Here is a 21,073-nt window from a genome sequence, read left to right as displayed (position 1 = left end):
CAATGTAAGCCCCAACTTCAAGATGATAAACTTCAAAGTGTATTTTTTAAAATGCAAATTGCCTGTATGAAATAAATTAAAAATTTATATGTAATTTCAGTGTAAAACACCAAACTGAACATTAAAACTGTTCACAGAAAACAGCAAAAAAAAAAAAAAATCACAATTACAAAAGCACAGAGGCATCAGTTATAAGAACCAAGTAAATAAACTAATTTCTGTTAATATTTTCATTTACTTTATAAAACTTTGTTGATTAAATTGGGGAGTCTCTGACAATCTAAAGGGTAACAAAATAACAAATATACATCATTTCTTTATTAATTATGCCACACAAATCAAGTTAAATTTTTTCTATCTGATTACAGAGTCAATAAAAATTGCATCTGTATTTAGAGCAGCAACATAAAACTTTATGAGAAAGAAATATTATATCTGGACCAAAAAACTACAACGTGGGTTGGAAATCTAATGACTAAGAAAGTAAAACTGGCAACTATGTGCAACTACTGCTCGTAGATTCGGGTTTTTCCCCCCACATCTTTAAAATAAGCAGCCCCCACAAAGGGATAATCCCTTGAATAAGGAGACGATGTAGCCAAAGAAGGGATGATACGGGAAACCACATGAAATTAAATCAACATAAAAAGAATACACAAAGACCATGGAAACTTGAGAAGGTTAAAACAAAACTAAAACAAAACTAAAACAAACAAACAAACAAAAAAACAAGAAAAACAAAACCCAAGCAAGGACAAGTAAGCTCCTTGGAGCTGAACCAACTCTTAAGTAGTACGCCCCTATTCTAACTGAAATTGATGAGTCCTCACCTGGGCACTTCAGTTTGAGAAATCAATTGGTTGGATTGGCCATTAAAACAAGGACTTCGTTTTTAAGGTAAACCTTAGAGAGAGAAAGCTAAACAGAAAAGTACTAAATCCTTGTGAAGTCAAAAATGATTTAGGAAGTCAAATGAAGCAAACTATAAAACTTGGATGAAAATGTTTCTCTAAGAGTAAAATCCAGTTTTCTGTGTGATTTAAAATCAAACCAACACATTACAGAAGAAAATTTTCAAAGTGCACCCAATACAACCTCAGAGATTCCCTGAAGTGTTTGGGGTAGCATGGATTGAGACAGGAAGTGGGTTCAGGCCCATCATCCCCAACGCTTCTTCACTTTAATTCAAACATTTATAATTCTCATTTGTCTTTTGTAGTTTCAGGTAAGATTTCGTTTTTAAAAAAGGAAAAAAAAAATCTGATGCTGTCCCTTTTTCTAAGTTTGAAAATCACTGCTGAGACTGAAATTACATTGGTGAGAAATATGATCATCATAAATCTAAAACACATTTTCTATGTCAGTGCTACCAAAATACAAAGTTTCATCAAGTATTTCACTACTATTCTGTAAAATAAATGAGAAAATTAAGTTCTTGGGAAGAAATTAAATTTTGTTATTACCACCTCCCAAAATTTGCTCTTCTGCTGGCTCCAAGATATCAATATTTGATAGTGTGAACAAATTTCTAACAAACATTTCAGTCACACCGTACCCCAAAGACATTTCATTCAATGGCTGCATAGGGTTTCTTGTTTGAGAAGACAAGCCTCAAATTTATAGAAAACTCTAGAATGAAGAATGTACAATTACTAAAAACATAATAACACACATTATGTCAAGGGCAGAATCTGCATAGTGCTCTTAAACATAATCTCCAATGAAGAGTAGCCAAATCCCAGAACTTCACACAGCATTCATTAGCAAACAACGTCAAAGTGTAAATGATAAGCAGGAAAAAAGCCAAGTAACATAAATGCCGTTTTTCTTTGATGGGATCATGAAGAAAAGTGGAACTGCAGGACGAAGAGTGGAATCCAAGCTTTGGCCACGTACTGAAACTTCATTACTTCAATGAAACAGAACAAATCTCCATGGAAAGGACTCCTTCAGCAAACATTAATTTCTTTCCATTTTTTTTCCTTCACGTAGGTTAAACAGAAGTTGCTGTCATTCTAGAATCACTGATTACAATTTTTTTTAATTAGAAAAAAGGTTACTTGAATATTTACATAATTTTATTGCTCTTTAACAAAAACTTTTTTCATTGATTTGTAGACTCCATCCATTAATGTATGAAAGTGAAATCCATCTCTCAGGAAGTTACAGTTATGGCTGAATGTATCTGATGCTGAGAGTACAGCATAATTAAGCAAAATCCTTGCATGTCATTTGGTTCTTGTTGCAGTCTTCTGTGTTCACCTCTCAGAAAGCAAAAGAATCCATCTGACTTTCAATAAATACCAAATTGTTTTAAAAAAAAAAAATAGTTTCCACAGATTAGAGATCCAAGAAAAAGCAGTTCTGATGAATGATTCCCAGAATCAAGTGAGTCCTCCTTTAGTCCAATGAGATGATGTCAGGAATGTTACTTCCACTGCTGGTTATGACCCCTGTCTCACTCCTGCTGCTGGATGAACTAACATGAGTACTGCTTTCATGGGAGCTGGTGGTGGTGACAGACGTACTGCTTGCTGTTAAGGGTGAGGTGAGACTATCCAAAAACATAGGAGGACAGTACTGCTTGAAACAAACAATGATGCCAATGAGGAAGAGGCTACTTGATTTTAAATAAAGAGACTAGAAATTATTAGATATGCATAAGCAATATTCACATATTTAAATCCCGCTGGGATTTAAAAATTGCTCAAAACTTCACATCTTTGGGTGGAAGGTGGCATGAATTCAGCTATTTTACATTATTTAGAGAATGCAGCATATATTCTTGATTCTCTCTGAACTTGTGGAACTTGTTTGCTGACTGCATACAAAGGTAAAAGTATAATGTCAACAATAACTGAAGTCATTTAATACTAAATATTGGCCCTCCAATGACAACTCATACTTAATCTCAAAAAGAATTTGCTCCCTAACTGTATTTAGTTGGGTGTCAATTTCGAAAGAACTGTTGAGCTTACACTGGCATTTTTGCTTAATAACATTTTAAAAAGTATTTGTTAGCCTTTCCCGGTGTGAATTAAGTATCAAACAGACCCTTTATGAAGGTTAAGGCTGACCAGCTGAATGATGGCATTGGACTCCTTTGTACATAAACATAAAATACCTGTGTCATCAGAATGACAACATTCATTCTAAAACACAGACTAGATGGTAGCTAACTATCACAGGATCCTCAGGACAGAAAATTATCTCAGGTAATCACAAAGTTTTGCAATAAATGTTAAAGAAGATCTAATATTCTCGTGATGCCTGTTTAACACCCCTTTCCTAGTGCTCATATTTCACAAGTTCCCTTACAATCCTGGTTACTGATCCCATCACTGATCCAAACAAGTACAAACCTGAGTGTACTACTCTAATATTAACAGAGGAGTGAAGACAGATGAGCCAAAAGCATTGTATCTGTATAAAATATTTTATGTGAGAAACGACTGCACTGACTTTAGCAAAACAGGAGGTCTCAGTGATATCCTGCAAGAGATGTTTTAAGTTTGTCATTAGTTCAACTGTATGAAAGATCAGTAAGGATATCTGACTCACATTCCCCATTCTCAAGATTATGTAGCTTATCATTAGAGACACTGGATTACGGGAACAGGAATTTAAAAGTCAAGTTGTTTAGACTACATGATTTCCAAGGCTGGTGAATAAAACAGAAACAACAGTCCCAGGTTTAAGTTGCCAGTCAGAGGGACAGCAACAACTAAAATTCAGACTGCCCTTCAAAAGAACAAGTTATTCAACGCTTTGAATAGATAACTGTTTTGGTTCATCAATAAAATGAATGCCACACACAGAGTCAAGGGACATTAGTTACAGGGAGAAGAACAGTTCTTAAAGAGCTTCCAAGGAGCTCTAAAGATAGTTGAATTGTCAGGTATTAAAACTCTTTTCTAAAATCAAATCAATTTCTAACTTTCCATTAAAATTGGGGGGTAAATCTAGAATAAAGCCAAGAAACTTACATTTCATTCCTGCTACCTCTCAGGCAGTTTTTGATTGCCTCATAGGAAAAAGATACTCATTTATGAAAGTAGTCCTAGATGCTACAGTCCTGCCATCAACAGGCTCTGCACTGAATTCTTAGAAGTATTCAGATTGCAGCCACTTAAGTGCTAACCCTGCATCCCTTATTGTAGATACAATGACAAGAATTAAGGGATAATATGGAGGTCAGGTAGTAAAACCTAAGGATTCTATGGCAAACTGTAAGGCCCCACCTCACCCTTCTACTACGGAGTCACCAAATAAGTTAGACCACTGCTAAATATACAAAATAGAGCTATGAAATAAAAACCTCTAGGTTCCAAGATAATTTTTTGTAAAAGAACTGGTCACATAAAAATTAGTAATCCCTTACATCTGAAGAATCCATTTCCTAGAAAAATACAGATACCTTTGCTAGGTACCTTTGTTATATATACTGCTAGAAGGAGGTCAACACCGAATGACAAGAAATTCCTCAGTCTGCACAGAAATTTCTGGCGCTGTTCATGTAATCTGATACAGAGTACTGAAACAGGAGGCTGATACAGGACCTCTCCTCCTCTGCTCTGACTCTGCTATAAGCCTGTCTGTGCAATCCATGCTCACTGTAAGGTCTTCACGTTGGGGCTCTGGGCTACTAGGGTTTCTCATCTTTGACAGAGAAAACAGGGATGATTGACATATAGCAACTTTAAACTGGGGCCTCCCCAAAGTCCAAATTTGAATGTCTTTAAAAACAATGAAGAATCAAGCTAATGAGTCAAGTCTGTCTAATCAGGTTTAGCTATTGATTTTCTATGTACAGAATGTTTTAGCTAAAAAATAAAACTGTATTTGTAAAATTTTAACTTGCAGCCACCCAGAACTCCTTCCATTCATTCTAATCATTCAAATGCTTGTAAGAGATGCCAACTGATTAAGCTAAATAAAACAGAATTTAAAATTTAGATATTAAAGACAAAAATCATAAACTGAAAACAACTTTATTCCTTCAAATAAATTGTGAAATATTTGCACAGTACTTCCTTTCCATCAATGTAAGTAATTCAGAGTTGACTGTCCTGATTTTATGCAACTGGTCATTTTTAGTTACTATGACATAACCAACAATCAAATACAAATTAGTTGCTTAAATTCAGGATACATACCTGGGGATCAACTGGAATAAGGGAAAGAAAATCCAAACCTAAAACAAAAATGCTTTGTTAATAGTTGTCTCATATTTTAGGAGACCAGAATTATTTCCCTAAATCATTTTTATCACAAATCACAAAACATTTGTGGTAAGTGCTTACCACTCTGCCACAGGGAAGTTCTATACCATGATTAGTGATATTTGAAGTGTTTAAAACCCAAAGATGAATATATTCTCTGATAAAACAACTGGAAAAACTAGCTCCCAGAGACTCAAAGAAGTACAAAACTTTTCAGAGAAGGACTAGTCAGAACAAATGTTTCCCCCTTTGCAGCTTAACAGAATGAGAAGCAATAAAAATGATGAGCTAATGATCTGGATTTGAACCTTCAAAAATAAAAAAAACAAAAAAACATACTTAAGCTCTTAAGATATTTCACATTTATTTTTCAGAAATACAGAGGTTCATCTAAGTATCACCTCTTAAACAGATGTCTATTTCAATGATAGCTCTCTGTTCCAGCTGTCCCCACATCAAGAGCAGTACATAGTCCAACGCTCTGCACAAAGCACACACTCAGGAACTGCTGCGCTAACACGGTTAAGTTATTAAGGGTTACTGGGTTCTGAGCTAATGTAATTTTCTGAACCAGAGAACTGTAATTGTTCAATTAGGTTTTAGAAAGAGGAATGTGTAGAAGATTGTCCAGTAATATAATTTTGACATATTCAAATAATAATAATAAATACAATTTTTAGGTCTGAAAAGTCTAGTAATAAACTTCAATGTCTGTTCACCTAGACCTCCCTGTGTGACTTAATTCTCTTTAATTATTTCAAAACATTAAAAAAGAAACCATACGTCATTAAGACAGGCCAATTTCTATTCAATTCCACGATTTTTATGCTGGCATTCAGAGACACTCTGAATATAACCACCACACAGAGAAAGTCTGACATTATGCTTTTATGCAAAATAGACAATATCAGTGGGGACATTTAAAATATTTACTAACCAGTATGAATTTACAACTCAAAAAATTTAAATATATTTATTATCTTATAATCTCCAAATAATGGTATTACAAAAATGCTTATCAAGTGATACAAGCTATAGCACCAATCATTTGAAAGAAATCATTCCAACGATTTCTAAAGTCTTTTTGAAAATTGTTGCTACAGATTTTTTTTTTCCTTTTTTGGGAGACACTGAGTCTGCTTTGTTGCCCAGGCTGGGATGCAGAGGTACAATCATAGGTCACTACAGCCTTTACCTCCTGGCCTCAGCCTCACAAAAAGCAGGGGCTACAGGCGTGTGTCACCATGCTCAGCTAATTATTATTATTATTATTATTTTTGTTTTTAGAGAGAGGGTCTCGCTATGTTGCCCAGGTTGGTTTTGAACTCCAGAGCTCAAGCGATCCTCCCACCTCAGCCTCACCAAGTACTGGGATTACAGACACAAGCCACCGCACCCAGCTTGCTGTAATTTTTCATTTCGTATGTCTGTCACTAGCTATATGATACGATGGTTTGAGCCAATACTAAACCAAAGAGAATTACAACAAACTTTTCCAATGACTTCTCTATTAAAATAATAGGTGAGATATCTCAATAAGCAGACTTTGTCTTCATATTGATACTATTCAGTAAATCATCTCTCTGCTTCTGCCAAAGAACTCAAAATTTGTCTAGCCCTTGTAATACCTTCAGAGTTTTACATTTTCAATTTCTATTATTAAGTAAAAAAAGTTTATTGGAATGTTATTTATTTTGTTCTGCTTCAAATGGTATAACCGTTTTTTCTTTACAGTACCTTCTATCTTTTCAGTTTTTCGGTTTTCTTCATATTTATAATAGTTTCTACCTTTTTATAGTTTTTCAGTTTCATACACTCAATCACCTTTAGTATTTGTTGTATCTCTCAGTTCATGTTAGTAACTGAAACCTTTTTATAACACTAAAGTATCGACGATGGTGTTGGAATACTGTGTACCGATGCCAAGCCACTCAAAAATGCTCATTTTCTAAATGTTCAACTATTTCCATTTCATAATTTCAGTTAAAATAAATATGCAAGCTTGATATAAAACAGTTTGAAAATCATATCAAGCCTGTGTATTATTTTAATTGAAATTAAAAATTGAAGCTGCATCACCAGAGAATGCCCACTGAGGACCCTATTTTCATTATTTCCATTCCAGTTCTTCAGATGTACTGTAATTCTCTTTGATGATTTCATGTGTGCAGTAAATACAAAGTTTATTTAGAAAAGAATTAAGAGATTTACTTATCTGTATCTTGATACCTCATCCACGGAAAATTGAATGTGGTGACTTATACAACACCATAATAAAATATCTAGAAATTTTTCTAAAATTTTGGTTGGAATTCTGGTTGGAATTCTAGATTGTTTACCAAGCATTACAAGGGTGCTGTCTATATAAAATCTGTTTAATGTAAATATCTCTCTCACTGAAACCATTTTTTTCTCAAGTACTAACAGTGAAGTTTGGTATCGTATTTTAGATGCTATTCTTCCTAAGAAAAAAACGAAATCATCCAAGTCTTCTTGCATTTTACATTTTAAGCAGAATATTAAAACTCTTATATGAAATAAAGTTTCATCAGTAGTGATTAAAATTTTACTGCCTTGTTTCATAAGTTTATTAGCAAAATGCAGTTTCTTATTTCACCGTTAAGTTTCAATTGCAGCATGCCATACTGATACATTTTTATGCCCTCCTAAGTATTTCACGGTTGAAGATGGTCAATCACTTTTGAATAAAAGCAGGTAGTGTTAACACTATTTTATCAACACTGATAAAATTTTAATTTTAAAATTTTAAGTGCTTCACTGTGAAATTGACTCATTAAGACTTTTTTCCTTATTGATGACAACACATTTTCTTTGAGTCATAAACTTTAACAAAACATAACTGCTACATGATTAAATATGTAAATGTTTAGCACTTTCAAATTTTAATGATACAACTTTTGAGCACCATTCGCACCTGACAATATGGCACTAGCAATAATAAGGCAGTCATATTTTTCCTTGAAATAATCAAGCTGTTTTCCACTCCATAAATACAAATTATTTGTTTTATTTTGTATTCACTGTTGCACAGTATCAGAAGATGTTCCAAGCTTCAGTTCATTATTAATATCATTTCTTCTTTGTTCTCCTGCAGATTCAGAAGATTCATGTTTATGTTTAAAAGGAATGTTAAGAAATGTATTAAAACTTTGTTATCTCTCCATTCTTGGTGTTCTATTTAATATTTTATTATAAATTATTAAGTTTATCAATACTAAAATTCTTCACAGTATGACTAATTACATAAAAATTATGCATAAAAATAAAACCAAATTACTAATCACAAAAGAGCACATTAACAATAAAATCAAAGTAAAACTAAACTATTTAGATATAGTAATTGCTACATAATTAATACATGATGATAAACTAGCAATTCTTCTAAAGAACAATAGATCCTATTCTATTCAGTTATCAATTGGTAAGAAAGCTTTTCAATAACAACCACCAGTATCACCATAATTGTTAATATTGGCTAAATATGAGCCTTGGATATTAGTCTTGTTTGCTCAATACCAGCTTGAAATGCATTTTTACCAAATACCTAGTTCAGACATATTTTACTGCATTTTTCTCAAGTTTGCACATTCCTAAAAAGAAATAAAGTCTTACTTTATGCCCAAATTTTGAAATAATGTAAATTTCCCCCAATTAAAAATTAATCCAGGTTCACAGAATTGAAAAACAGGGCAAGTGATTTGTAAATTGTGTCTATACTATTGCTAAATGATAGGATCACTTTAATGAACAGAAATGCTCATTATCTTTTTTCAGGATTAATTTTTAATTCAAGGTCTTTAGGAAACAAATCCTTTTGGAATGCTTGCTTATAACACATACTGAGATGACATGTAGACACTCTTCCAACTAGCCAATGTTACAGCCATAAAAGGCAGTTAGGAATTAAGAATCTCTGAATTTCCATCTTTGTCCCCGACATGAAACCTCACCTGTACCTTAGCATCAGACTTTGTATATACTTTACAAATACTTTACAATTTGTGCTAGCTGGGTCTACAAAGAACTTCTTAAAATACCAACTCCCAAATTACATATGGAGTAAATATATTTAAGAAGCAAAAAATAACTTTAAAAGCCATTTTTTTCAATGGGTACTATAAAATGTCTATTCTTTTCCACTAAATTTTATTCACGTAATCTAAACAAATTTCAAGAAGCAAAATCATACTGAGCCAATTATCAATTGTTTCAGTAACACAAATTTTCACCCAGAGGATAAGCATTGTGCTTAAAAATAAAGATCTCACTAAGGGGAGAAAAAAAATAAATCATAGGTCAAAATTAACTTCATAAATCTAGAGAAGAAAATTAGTAACAGGAGAGAATTGTTTTCCACTAAAAGGGCCTTCAGAGAGAAGGGAAGTCATGAATGTACTGGTTCTAACTTGCTCAAATATAACTGACAGAAATGTCTGCAAAAGCAATGGCTATGGAGACAGGGAAGAAGAGTAAAGGAGGGAAGTTTAAATTTTGTAATACAGCCTTGGCTGCAGAAGTCCTGATACTAAGGTAATTCAAGAAACCTTGATATTTTACAGTAGATTCCCCCTTATGTTTTGCCTTCTGTGATTGCAGTTACCTGTGGTCAACTGCAGTCAGAAAGTATCACATGGAAAATTCCAGAAATAAACAATTCTTAGGTTTTAAATTACACACTGCTCTGAATAGTCTGATGAAATCTCATGCTGTTCTGGCTCCATCATGCTCCATCCCACTCAGGACATGAACCATTCCTCTGTCCAGTGGCTCCCAGCTTTGTCACTCAGTAGCCATCTAAGTTATCAGATTAACTATCTCAGTACATAGTGCTTATGTTCAAGTAACCTTATTTTAACTTAATAATGGCAACCAAGTGCAAGAGTAGTGATGCTAGCATATTGTTATAATTGTTCTATTAGTTATTGCTGTTCATCTCTTACTATGCCTAATTTAAAAATTCAACTTTATCATGAATATGTCTTTATAGAAAAGAACAGTATATATAGGGTTCTGTAATATCTGTGGTTTCAGATATTTACTGGGGGTCCTGGAACTTATCCCCCATGGATAAGGGGAAACTACTGTACATATAAAAGATATCCCAATTATTAAGCCCCGCTTTAGGGAAACAGATGGTAGACCCTATCTTTGTAAGGAGAATAAAATCCACAGCTCATAGGAAAAATCAGCCCCAAACAACATCAGTATATTAGTTCTAATGAGCTACCAAGAAGAGTATGAGAAAATATGCTCCCTTCACCTGTGAGGTTCTACAATAGGTAAACGAAGAAAAAGTTTCTAAGTACAAATTCTCCAAAAGGGAGAATAAAATCTCTAACATTTACTATTCTACTATATTTCTTATCACCAGGAATCTATAGATTGCTCTGTAGTTAAAATAACAACTGGATGTAGTATATAAAAACAGTTAAGACCTTTACATGAAGCCTTCAAATTTCCTTAGCACTTCTATTGAAAATTTCAAAACTATATTGGCTTCACAGATTAAGATTAAAAATAATAAACTTTGATTAAAAAACAAAAGAAAACAAAAACACTCCACATACCTGGCAAATCTGATGACATGCTTGATATTGGCGTGTGGTGGAATGGTACTGAGTAGTCTGTTAATGAAGGCGGAATAGCAGCAGGATCAACCGAAGTCACACTGGGCACCCTTACAGAAGATGGCTGATACATGAGAACCCTGTTTTAAATAGCATGGGAAATTACAAACAATCTGGCTGTTAGTTCACAGGAGAGAAGAGCTGCACCACTGGGCATTCTCAGTTGTTTGTTCACTAGTTTCAGCACAACTACATGGCAGCTACTCACTACACAGCACTCCACTCTCCTCTCCTCTCCCACAAGAGTCTTCATTTTAACATGAACGTACCTTGGCTCTCAACAGCAACTGCGACATAAGAGCAAGTTGACATTCAAACACAATGTACAGTGCTGGAGTGAGATATAACACTTTCATCCACAAACAGAAACAGACATCACTTTTATTAATGTGTATGTAATAAGTATATGGGTACCAGTGATTTTATCTTTAAAGAAATTTAAAACTAACATAGAAGATCCCTAAGGTTTGATTTAAATCAGGGAACCTTTAGAAGTGAAGCTACTTACTATAGCACAACCCAAATTTCTTCAAGTCTAACTTGAATTGTATTAATTATTTGCAATCTTTTCTGGGAATCATCTGAGCAAAATTACTCAGTCTTGCAGCCAGCCAACTTGATGGCAACAGGCCACAATCAGAAATGAGGATGAGTATTCAGGATTTAAAATATAATATCCAGAAATAAAAATGCTGGCTACCATGATACCACCTACCAGGTAGGTGAAATCCCAAGATAATTTATGATTTTAAAATTAGCTGTTCATGCTACCAAAAATACAAATTAAACATGTAATAAATACTTCACAATTGATATTATATAAAAAAATATATATACACTATAGAATTACTTTATAATTTCAAGAAGCAGTATAACTAAACATATTTTGAAAAAGTTCAAGCTTAAACAGAGATTTTTTTGCATTCTTCCTATTTAACCTGCATTTTCTCTTAGCCCAGGGTAAACAACTACAACTTCACAAGAAAGACATCCTTGAATGTATGTAGGAAACTGAGCATCATTACTGGTCTTATGGTTGATAGTAGGAACCTTGCAAACAAGGGGTAAAACATTAAGGTTAGTATCCCAAAGCACTGCCAGTCAACTACCGTAAGCTTAATGACGAAGATACAGAATTCTGTAGCTGGAAAAGGCCATTATGAAGATGAAGAAAACGTCTCAAAAACTTAAAGTAGAACCATGGTCACAGAGCTAGACTGGGATAACCTCTGGGCATCCTTTCCCTTTCCTGTTATTGCTGATTATTAAATATCAGTAATAAGAAATGACAAATTGCATGACATTCTTTGTACTCTGACAAACTATTTCATAACCTCAATTTAAATGTCAAACCACTTAAATATGGATATCACTACAAACGTGGAAAACAGTCATCTTGAGGGTACATATATGGTTGAGTGTGCAACTATGTTAGTCTCAGAAAAGTGAATAAATAACACAGGTCAGAGTTCAGAAATCTTTAAAAACTGATCCATTTAGAAAGCTTATGACATATAATATTCTTGAGGCAATAACATAGCCTGGTATTTGAAAATACATTTTCCTGAGGTAGATAAAGATAGAAGGAAGTTATCATCCAAAATTCAATCACGTGTCTGTAGGTTAGAATCTGGAGATTGCTTGGCCTCCAGTGCTATTCGAAGACCTAAAACCACAAGCAGTATGTGAGCTATGTTAGAAAAGGCAGACTCTGGAGGAAAAAGAGAAGTTGGGAGGAGATAAAATAAGTTATATTGTATCTAAAGCTCGTCTTTTTTGGAGGTTTGAAAACAGTGGTCCTTCACAGGGATCAAAGGAGAAGAACAGGACATCATCACAAGTTTTTCAAATAACATGACACCACCTCTCACACACAAGAGTTTTTATGAGAAATTGGAGGAAGGACACAGTGGGTAAGGAGGAGAGAGAGACTGGAATATATATGAGTGCTGGGGAGGGGACTAAAGAAGTGGCTCTGATTATTCTGGCTGTCTCAAAGTATTAATATCTTATTGTTAAAATATTAACAGGCAGGCTTTTGAAGACCAAATATATATAAGGTTTCATTTAATTTAAAAACTTTCTACTTAAAAGTACATTTAGAGCCAGGCAAGGTGGTTCACACCTGTAATCTCAGGACTTTGGGAGGCCAAGGCAGGAGGATTGCTTGAGCCAGAAGTTTGAGACCGGACTAGGCAACACAGGGAGACCTTGTATCTACAAAAAATTTAAAAAAAAAAAAAAAAAAAAGCCACACGTACTGAAGCATGCCTAAGGTCCTAGCTACTTGGAAGGCTGAGGCTGAGACTGCTTGAGTGCAGGCGGTAGAGGCTGCAGTGAGCCATGAATGCTCCACTGCACTCTAGCCTAGACAACAGAGCAAGACCCTGTCTCAAAAAAAAAGTACATTTAACCTATCATGGTTTTTTTTTTTCTCTGCCACTGAAAGAAACTAAAAGACTTTCTGGTACAAGAAAAAGACAATGAACGTTAGAAAAGAATGTTAGAAAAGGCAGACTCTGGAGGAAAAAGAGAAGTTGGGAGGAGATAAAATAAGTTATATTGTACCTAAAGCTCGTCTTTTTTGGAGGTCTGAAAACAGTGAAACATTCTCCCACTCCCCCTTCTCATCCTTTGCTATTTCACACTGGAGATTCTTTTGTTTTGATCCTGATTGACCCTTCAACTTGAAATAGACTTACATGTAACAACAATAACAGAGCTCCCTTTCCTTCTCGGACCCCTTGACTTACATCTACAGAGGAGTCTAGTGAATGTCCCTATACACCTGTCTGTCACCACAGTAACACCTAATAACTGTACGTGTCCTGTCACTTAGCAACATGAAACTTTACATGATTAAATAGCTACTCCTTACTTAGGCAATACCAAAAGGTTGACTGTCAAAACATGTGAAATGTGAAAATCCAATGGGGGTAAAAATTAGTAAATCAACATCTAAAACCTCAGCAAACACATGAAAAGCTAACAATTTAGTGTTGGTTAATTCCCATCACCTGAATATTGCAAACATTAATACAAATTCAACTTTACATAGAATGGCTTAAAGTAGTCATTAGTTAGGATTATCAAATTACATACTGGTAGCAGGTTTTTGTTATCAGAATCTTCACAAGGACCACATTCAGAAACAAAATGATTCTAAAGCCTATGCAAAAAACAGAAATGAGTAACAGATTCCATGAAAAAATGTAAATGGCTATGGATGGTGAAATGATGGATGTAAAGATGTGATGCTATATAAAAAGATTTAAAGCTTCTAAAATTTGTTACTGCCTCTTCATAGGATTGGTAAACACACACAGATATGTGTATACATTATGCAAGTGTACATTTATATTTTAAACATTTGTAACTTTATCCATAATATCACAGCACATAAGTGAATTGCTAGAATGCTGCTATACAGCAAATATTAGTATTTTGGATTATATGCTGGATCAGAGAATTGCATGAAACTCACATTTGGCTCAGACTTGGATGTCTGAAAATAGGTTGACAATTTTTATTTATAACCCTTAAGTTCACTGTATGCTCCCACTTTATGATCATAAAAGTATAAAAAAGATTCAATTTTGCTACCAATTCCTAATGATTATTAATCTGGAGACATACCAATTTATCCTTTTTTTGTTTCCTGTCTTTAGAATACCTTCTTATTAAGGCAAAGCAACCACTCATTTTCCAGAAGGGGCATAATATGCAAAATTATCTTTTAATATGGAAAAACATCAGAGATTTTCTAAAGGTCTTAAGATTAACATACAAGTTTCTTCTGACAGGTATTATAAGACTGCATTCAAAGACTCCAGTTGGTATGCAGAGAAAGGGAATAGGACTGCCATCAAAATAGCAATGATTCTCTCTAGGTGAGATACTTTTTGCTTTCTTCTTGGTGCTTTGTAAAATTGTTTATAAGAATAATTTTTACTAAAACAATATACCTCTTAAAAGATAGCTGCTCATAGGCAGGTGTGCTGGCTTACGCACTTTGTAATCCTAGCACTTTGGGAGGCCAAGACAAGTGGATGGCTTGAGCTCAGGAGTTTGAGACCAGCCTGGGCAACATGGTGAAACCCCATGTTTACAAAAAAAAAAAACAAAAAAATTAGCTGGGGGTGGTAGTTCCAGCTAATTGGAGGGCTGAGGCAGGAGGATCGCTTGAACACAGGAGGTCAAGACTGCAATGAGCTGGGATCACATCACAGCAATCTAGCCTGGGTCACAAACTGAGACCCTGCCTCAAAAAAATTTAAAAAAAAAAAAAAGAAAGAAAAAGAAAGAAAAAGAAAAAATAGCTGCTCACATAATTTCGGGGCTGTGAATTAGAGTTAAGTTTTCCCGATTTCTCATTCTCTATTCTTTCTCATTTGCTTACTATCTTTGACGGCCAAAAAATCCTATGACAAACTTACACAGCATAGGAAAACCATAAAAACTCTAGATACTGAACTACAAGAAAGGATATGAAAAGGACAACCAAGAACAAAGCCACAAAGGTCTAAGAGTAGGAGGGAATCACAGAGATGATATAACCATAGTATGAGCCTCCACTATGACACTGTGACAGGCGGCAGCCACTCTAAAACAGAAAATACGATTTCGGGACAAAAGATTAAATTTCCTAGTACTCAGAAAGCTCCAACAGAAAGTCTGTCCATGTATCTTTAGTTCACTGGACCTAAATCTGGTAATAAATCACAAATTTAATCCAGCTAGTCAATGTCTCCCTTTTAAGAACTACAAGGTGGCTGTCACATAATCTCTTCTCCTGGTTTAACAGCTTCAGTCCTTAAGACCCAGTCATCCATCTTGCTCCAGATTCCACTATTCACTTTCCTGTTCCCCTGCTCTGGTCATACTTATTTGTTAATACCATTCTTAATGATCAGCACTGACTGAAATGCTCTGAGAGTCGTATAGCCTAAAATGGAACAAAACTGGCATGGTATGGATCCTGGATACTATGCTTATTTTATTAATGCTAAGAACAAATTGGTTTTAGTGGTGAACCCTTCAAACCATTAATTGAAACCTGACATTTGAAGAGTTTCTATCAGAAATGGCAATTAATTTACTGAAGGCCTTTCCAACATCTATGAAGATGACTACATAGTTGTCCTTATGACAAGATACATCTTATCAATGTATTTCCTAATATTAAAGCACTCCTAGGATAAACTACTTTGTCACATATGTCATTTTAATATATAATTAAATGATTTCCTAAGACTGAATTCAGAATTTTCATTTATCTTTCTACGTGAGTCTGTTTCTTAAGAGTTCTTCCGTGTAAGTATTAATGTGTATGTATGTCTAGCTTGGGTATTAAGGGCTACATCAGCTTCATGGAATGAACTAGGTAGCTGCACTTTATACAGACTTCTAAAATAAACTTTCAAGTGTTGCTGGTTTAGTTACAAATTTCTACCTTATACTTACCAATGTTAGTTTTTGTTTTCTTTTCAGCCTAGATGAGAAACCTTAACATTTATCTCTATAGTAGCTGACCACAGATGTAAACTATCCTTATTCCTCTGCATACTGAGGTCATTTCAGATTTTGTCACCCACTGTGTATGTGCCATCCCTCCTGTTTCATGGACTCATCAAACATAGATAAAAATGTGGTAAAGGACAGAGGGTAGACCCTTGTGGCATGCTACCAGAGACATGCTCCAAGATCACGACGACTCATGAGTCAGCATCACTAGGCATGACCTCTCAACCTGGCATGAATTCAGCCAACTACAGTACTTGCAACTCATGTTTTTCCACTATATTCTAAAGGATATCATTACAGAGTAAAATCCAGAAACATCACATCTAAGCATTCATTCCCCTGATACTCCACCCCAGTAACCATTTCAAAATTATATCTTCATTTTTTGTGTATTATTTAAATTAAGATGTACCAGTCAATTTGTCTCAAAGGAGCAATAAATGATTGGCACAACAGGAAAAAATCGATTTGAAACACTTCCTCATTTTGTTCCACACACACAAAAACCCCACCTCATTCTAATTAAATAGGTAGAAGTAAATATATGCCCTTAATATACGTGTAAATTATATCTGGAAATATTAAGTATTTTAACAGTAAAGAAGGCAGCTGAAAAGGTTTAATTCTTAAAATTATAAAAATAAACAATGTTGCAAAAGGAGGTATTTTATATAAAATGTCTAGAACAGGCATTACAGAGACAAAAAAATGACTGCCTAGATTTGGGGTGTAACTAGAAATAAACTACAAAAGAACATGAAGAAAGTTTTTTTGGGTGTTGAAAATATTCTACTACTGAATCATGGTAATGATTGCACAGCTCTATGTATTTTCTAAAATATCGCTGAATTGTGCAGTTACATACTTAAGATGGGTACATTTTATGCTATGTAAATTATACCTCAGTAAAGCTGTTAGAAAACAAAGTGGACCGAGAGGCCAAAAAGATGACACTAGCACTCCCAAGTCTGAAAGAATGTGTTCGTGAACTGTCAGGAGAACTCTCCTGTTATCTCCTTGTATGATCCAAAACCTCTCTGAAAAAGCAACTATTGCTAAATACCCAAACCTGATTTTAAACGCAGGCCAGTAATGGCTTCTGCCAGATAACTTATAGAGAATCCATGCTAAAATTCAGGTAGAATGCCATCTTACCCATCCATAGTTCGCCCTGGAGAGGTTGAGAAGGGAAAGAAATCAATTTTTATTGAGAAATTACCACATGCCTGACACTGAGGCTTTCTTTCATCTCATTAAAACCTGAAAATAATCCTGTAATATAGGCATTATTTAGCTCCATTTAACAGAACACAAAAAAGAGGCTCAATCAAATTAAGTATTTCATCTAAGATCACAGAACAAGTAAGCGATGGTGTGCCATAATTGGAATCCATACTTGTCAGATTCCCAGTTCCACACCCCATTACACCAGACTTTCTCATTTGGTCTGAGATGCCAAATTTCCTTACAAACAGGTTCAAGAAAATAACAAAAAGTCTCAGGTAGGAAATAAATACCTCACACGCTCACTTTCCAAAGACGTAAATATTTTCTCCATCAAAATGTGCTTCCTACAATGTGCTTACTTGAAAATGTTCCAACTCAACAAAGGCAAATAGCCTTCTACAGTTACACCATTTCCCAAAGAGACATTTATAAATCTACCCCAAGAGCAATTAGTTGCGAGTGTAATGAACAATAGTGAACTATAAATTAACAAACCCTTTGGTTGGGCTGCTTTGTGTTTCTGACATAAAGATGCATTTCCTTTTGGCAGGAGGGTCTTCTTCTTCATCAGAAGAGCTTTCTATTGTAAGATCAATAACATCTACTTTCTTCTTGCTTGCCTCACTGGCTACAGTCACTGAACAAGGCTTACTGAGGACGCTTGAACCTGCATGTAAGGAAACAAAAGGAAAAAAAAAATCAAAGGTATAACACAAATAAACTCTAGTGGTAGAGTCTAGTATATTCAGTATAGTATATTCCTGACAACACATAGCGCCAGTGGAGCCACCTACTCCAAACCATGGACAGGTACCAACTCCCTAACTCCAGACCTCTGTCTGTAAAATGGTTGTTCACCTAGGGAGACAGGTGAGCACTATTTCTTGACAGAAGGTCAGAACTCTCAAACTTTCATTCAGACAGAATGTTCTTAGTTATGCCTCCAATACCACTGAAGGATCTGTGCAGCTCCTAATGCTCATCCTGTCTCTGCAGGTCAGCAGTCGTTTTACAGAAAGACACGGAGAGTTAGGGAACTGGTCTCAGGCCATGGGACAAAAATAGGTGAGTTCACCAGCTATGTATTCTCACAGACACGTTGCATAGTTAGCTCAGAACCAGATATTTCCATTCTAGCAATCATGCTCATATCAAAGAAAGTACAAACTTTTCACCATAAGCCAGAACTGATAAAAACTTTCACCTTGATAAGTTGAAAAAACCCAAACCTCTCAATTAAGTTACTCACACATTTAAACTTTTCTTATGAATTATCTACGAATCACATAGGTCCATAGACTACCCACAAAGATAGTCTCACATACCATATATGTTAACTCAACATTTTCATAGAAAAGTATATTATCTGAATGTATTTAGTTAAAAATGAAAGACAGTTGATAATGGAAAAGCAATAGAAATTTATCAACTAAATCACTCCCCATTTTTCTCAAAGATGACAGAAACCTTGGTCACTGCACTCAGGTTCAGTATCAATCACAGAGGAATAATTAATAATGGCATAAATTCTTTTTTTCCCCTTTCTTCTTACTCCATTCATTACACTGTTAGAACTTCAAATGTAATCAGAACAAAACTGAAATGCAGTGAATAGACTTAGATAAAAAGAAACTCTAAGTTCACGTGTGGGTTTCAAATTGTTAGGTAAAAAGAAACTCTAAGTTCCCTTGTGGGTTTCAATTACTCAAAATGCCCTCAGTTTCCCTACTTAGTGTGGACAGATGCAGGCAGTTGATGGATAAGTACACATTCTAGGTAATCAAGGCAATGTTAATATTCCTCCCCACAAAGAAATGGAAGGAAACAATTTGTTTACTTTCTGAGCAATTAACCTGTGACCATCCCCAAACCAACAAGACCATTAATCAATGATGCAGCCCTCTAACCTCACCTCCACTCAGGGTTCCACCTACAGATACTCTAAAAACAATTGTGAAAAACTGTCCACATAAATTCATTTGTGACTTTTCGTTTTGTAACAAACATCGTATTTTAAAATGATTTTAGATGAATGTTTCCTTTATTCTACATACGAAAAATATACTTTGAAATAGTTGATAAGATAGTATAAACTTCAGCACATTTCTTCAGGAAAGAATAAAAATCATTTGGGGGAAATGATATATAATCAAAAGATTGAGTCAACAAGCTGAATTCCAAACGTATAGTTCTAGGGGCCAAGATTAATGATAATGTTACATGAGTCTCACTGCTTTGCTCTCTGCTGCTGTTCTACACATACTTTCTATTTTTGTACACGGTTGGCTGGATACTTTCATAGCTTCTTTCTTCGGTCTCATTGGACACCAAGAACCATCTTCCTGGAATTTGATCTCATCCACATCAGAACAGTCATTGAGAATTTCCATAAAAAGCCTAAAAACAATTAAGAAGTATATACATGTAATCAACAGCTTTGCCTAAAGGGGAAATAAGAAAGTAACACACATTACCTTGAAAACATAAGTAATGCTAGCTGACCCCCTTTTCTTTTGGTATTGCAATACTTTTATACTTTACAACAATTACTACACCCCCTTTGTCCTGTTTTAAATCTGTAACAGGCGACATAATAGTTTGGTAGATACCTGCAGCCTCCTAGCTGAGGCTGGCAGTAAGAACAGCCTCTAACACAGCACGCAAAACAAACACAAGCAGACAAAGGTTACTATATAGTAAAATAATTTATAAACTTTAACTTTGAGAAAAAAGGATAATGGGGTAGGGGAAGGAGGGAAGAATAGGTAAATAAAAGAAGTCTCAATAAATTTAAAATAAGCAAAGCGTATCTGAATTATGTTCAAATTAAGTCAGTACCAGAAAAATGTGAAAAATTCATAAGTATTTGGAAACTAAAGAAACATGAGTCAAAGACAAAAATAAGATTTTGAACTGAATGAAAATAAAAATGTAATAAAATTTGTGGACTGTAGCTAAAGTAGTATTTAAAGTAAATAATCTTCCCTAATTAGAAAATAGTCTCAAATCAGTAACTTTATGAAACTAGAAAAAAAAGCAAATTATAGTAAAAGCAAGAAAAAGAGAAATAAAGAAAAAAAAACCAAATAGAAAAAAAGAAAAACAGAAAAATCAGCTTCTAGTCAAACTTATTTACACTCACTCCAAAAGAATCAGATAACCTATGAAGCCCTATGCCTGAAGTTGGATCTGTAGTTAAAAACTTCACCAAAAAAAAAAAAAAAATATCCCAGGCCCAAAGTCTTCTCTAGGGAATTCTACCAAATATTTGAGGAGAAATAATACCACTACTTCCAACTCATTGTACAAGGTCAGCATTACTCTGATAATAAAACCAGGTAGGCACTGGAACAAAACTAAATACCAACATCCCCCATGAACTTTGCAAAACAAATCCAACAACGAATACACACAGGATAACAAATCATGACCAAATGGGGTTCACTCCCACAA

General features: G+C 34.6%; 1 protein-coding gene across 25 annotated transcripts in view; it reads right to left on the bottom strand.

Moving 5' to 3' along the window:
- Positions 1-215: 215 nt before the first annotated feature.
- Positions 216-21,073, bottom strand: part of PIAS2 (protein inhibitor of activated STAT 2) — a 105,907-nt gene continuing 85,049 nt past the window's right edge. For 6 of the 25 annotated variants that reach the window (XM_077975524.1, XM_077975521.1, XM_077975532.1 and 3 more), the window contains 5 exons: positions 19,884-20,017; positions 18,116-18,287; positions 10,811-10,950; positions 5,157-5,194; positions 216-2,580 (listed from right to left, as the gene is read on the bottom strand). In XM_077975524.1, the coding sequence (XP_077831650.1) occupies positions 2,401-2,580; positions 5,157-5,194; positions 10,811-10,950; positions 18,116-18,287; positions 19,884-20,017 (664 nt within the window). In that variant the 3' untranslated portion in view covers positions 216-2,400. Of the gene's footprint in view, positions 3,493-5,156; positions 5,195-7,786; positions 8,332-10,810; positions 10,951-18,115; positions 18,288-19,883; positions 20,018-21,073 lie in introns of those variants that run through there. The other 19 variants (XM_077975517.1, XM_077975519.1, XM_028837788.2 and 16 more) reach the window with 6 other exon arrangements.

The sequence above is a fragment of the Macaca mulatta genome, chromosome 18, assembly GCF_049350105.2.
Source record: "Macaca mulatta isolate MMU2019108-1 chromosome 18, T2T-MMU8v2.0, whole genome shotgun sequence".
Taxonomy (NCBI): domain Eukaryota; kingdom Metazoa; phylum Chordata; class Mammalia; order Primates; family Cercopithecidae; genus Macaca; species Macaca mulatta.
Note: the sequence above shows the minus strand (reverse complement) of the source record. Positions and strands in the feature narration are given on the sequence as shown.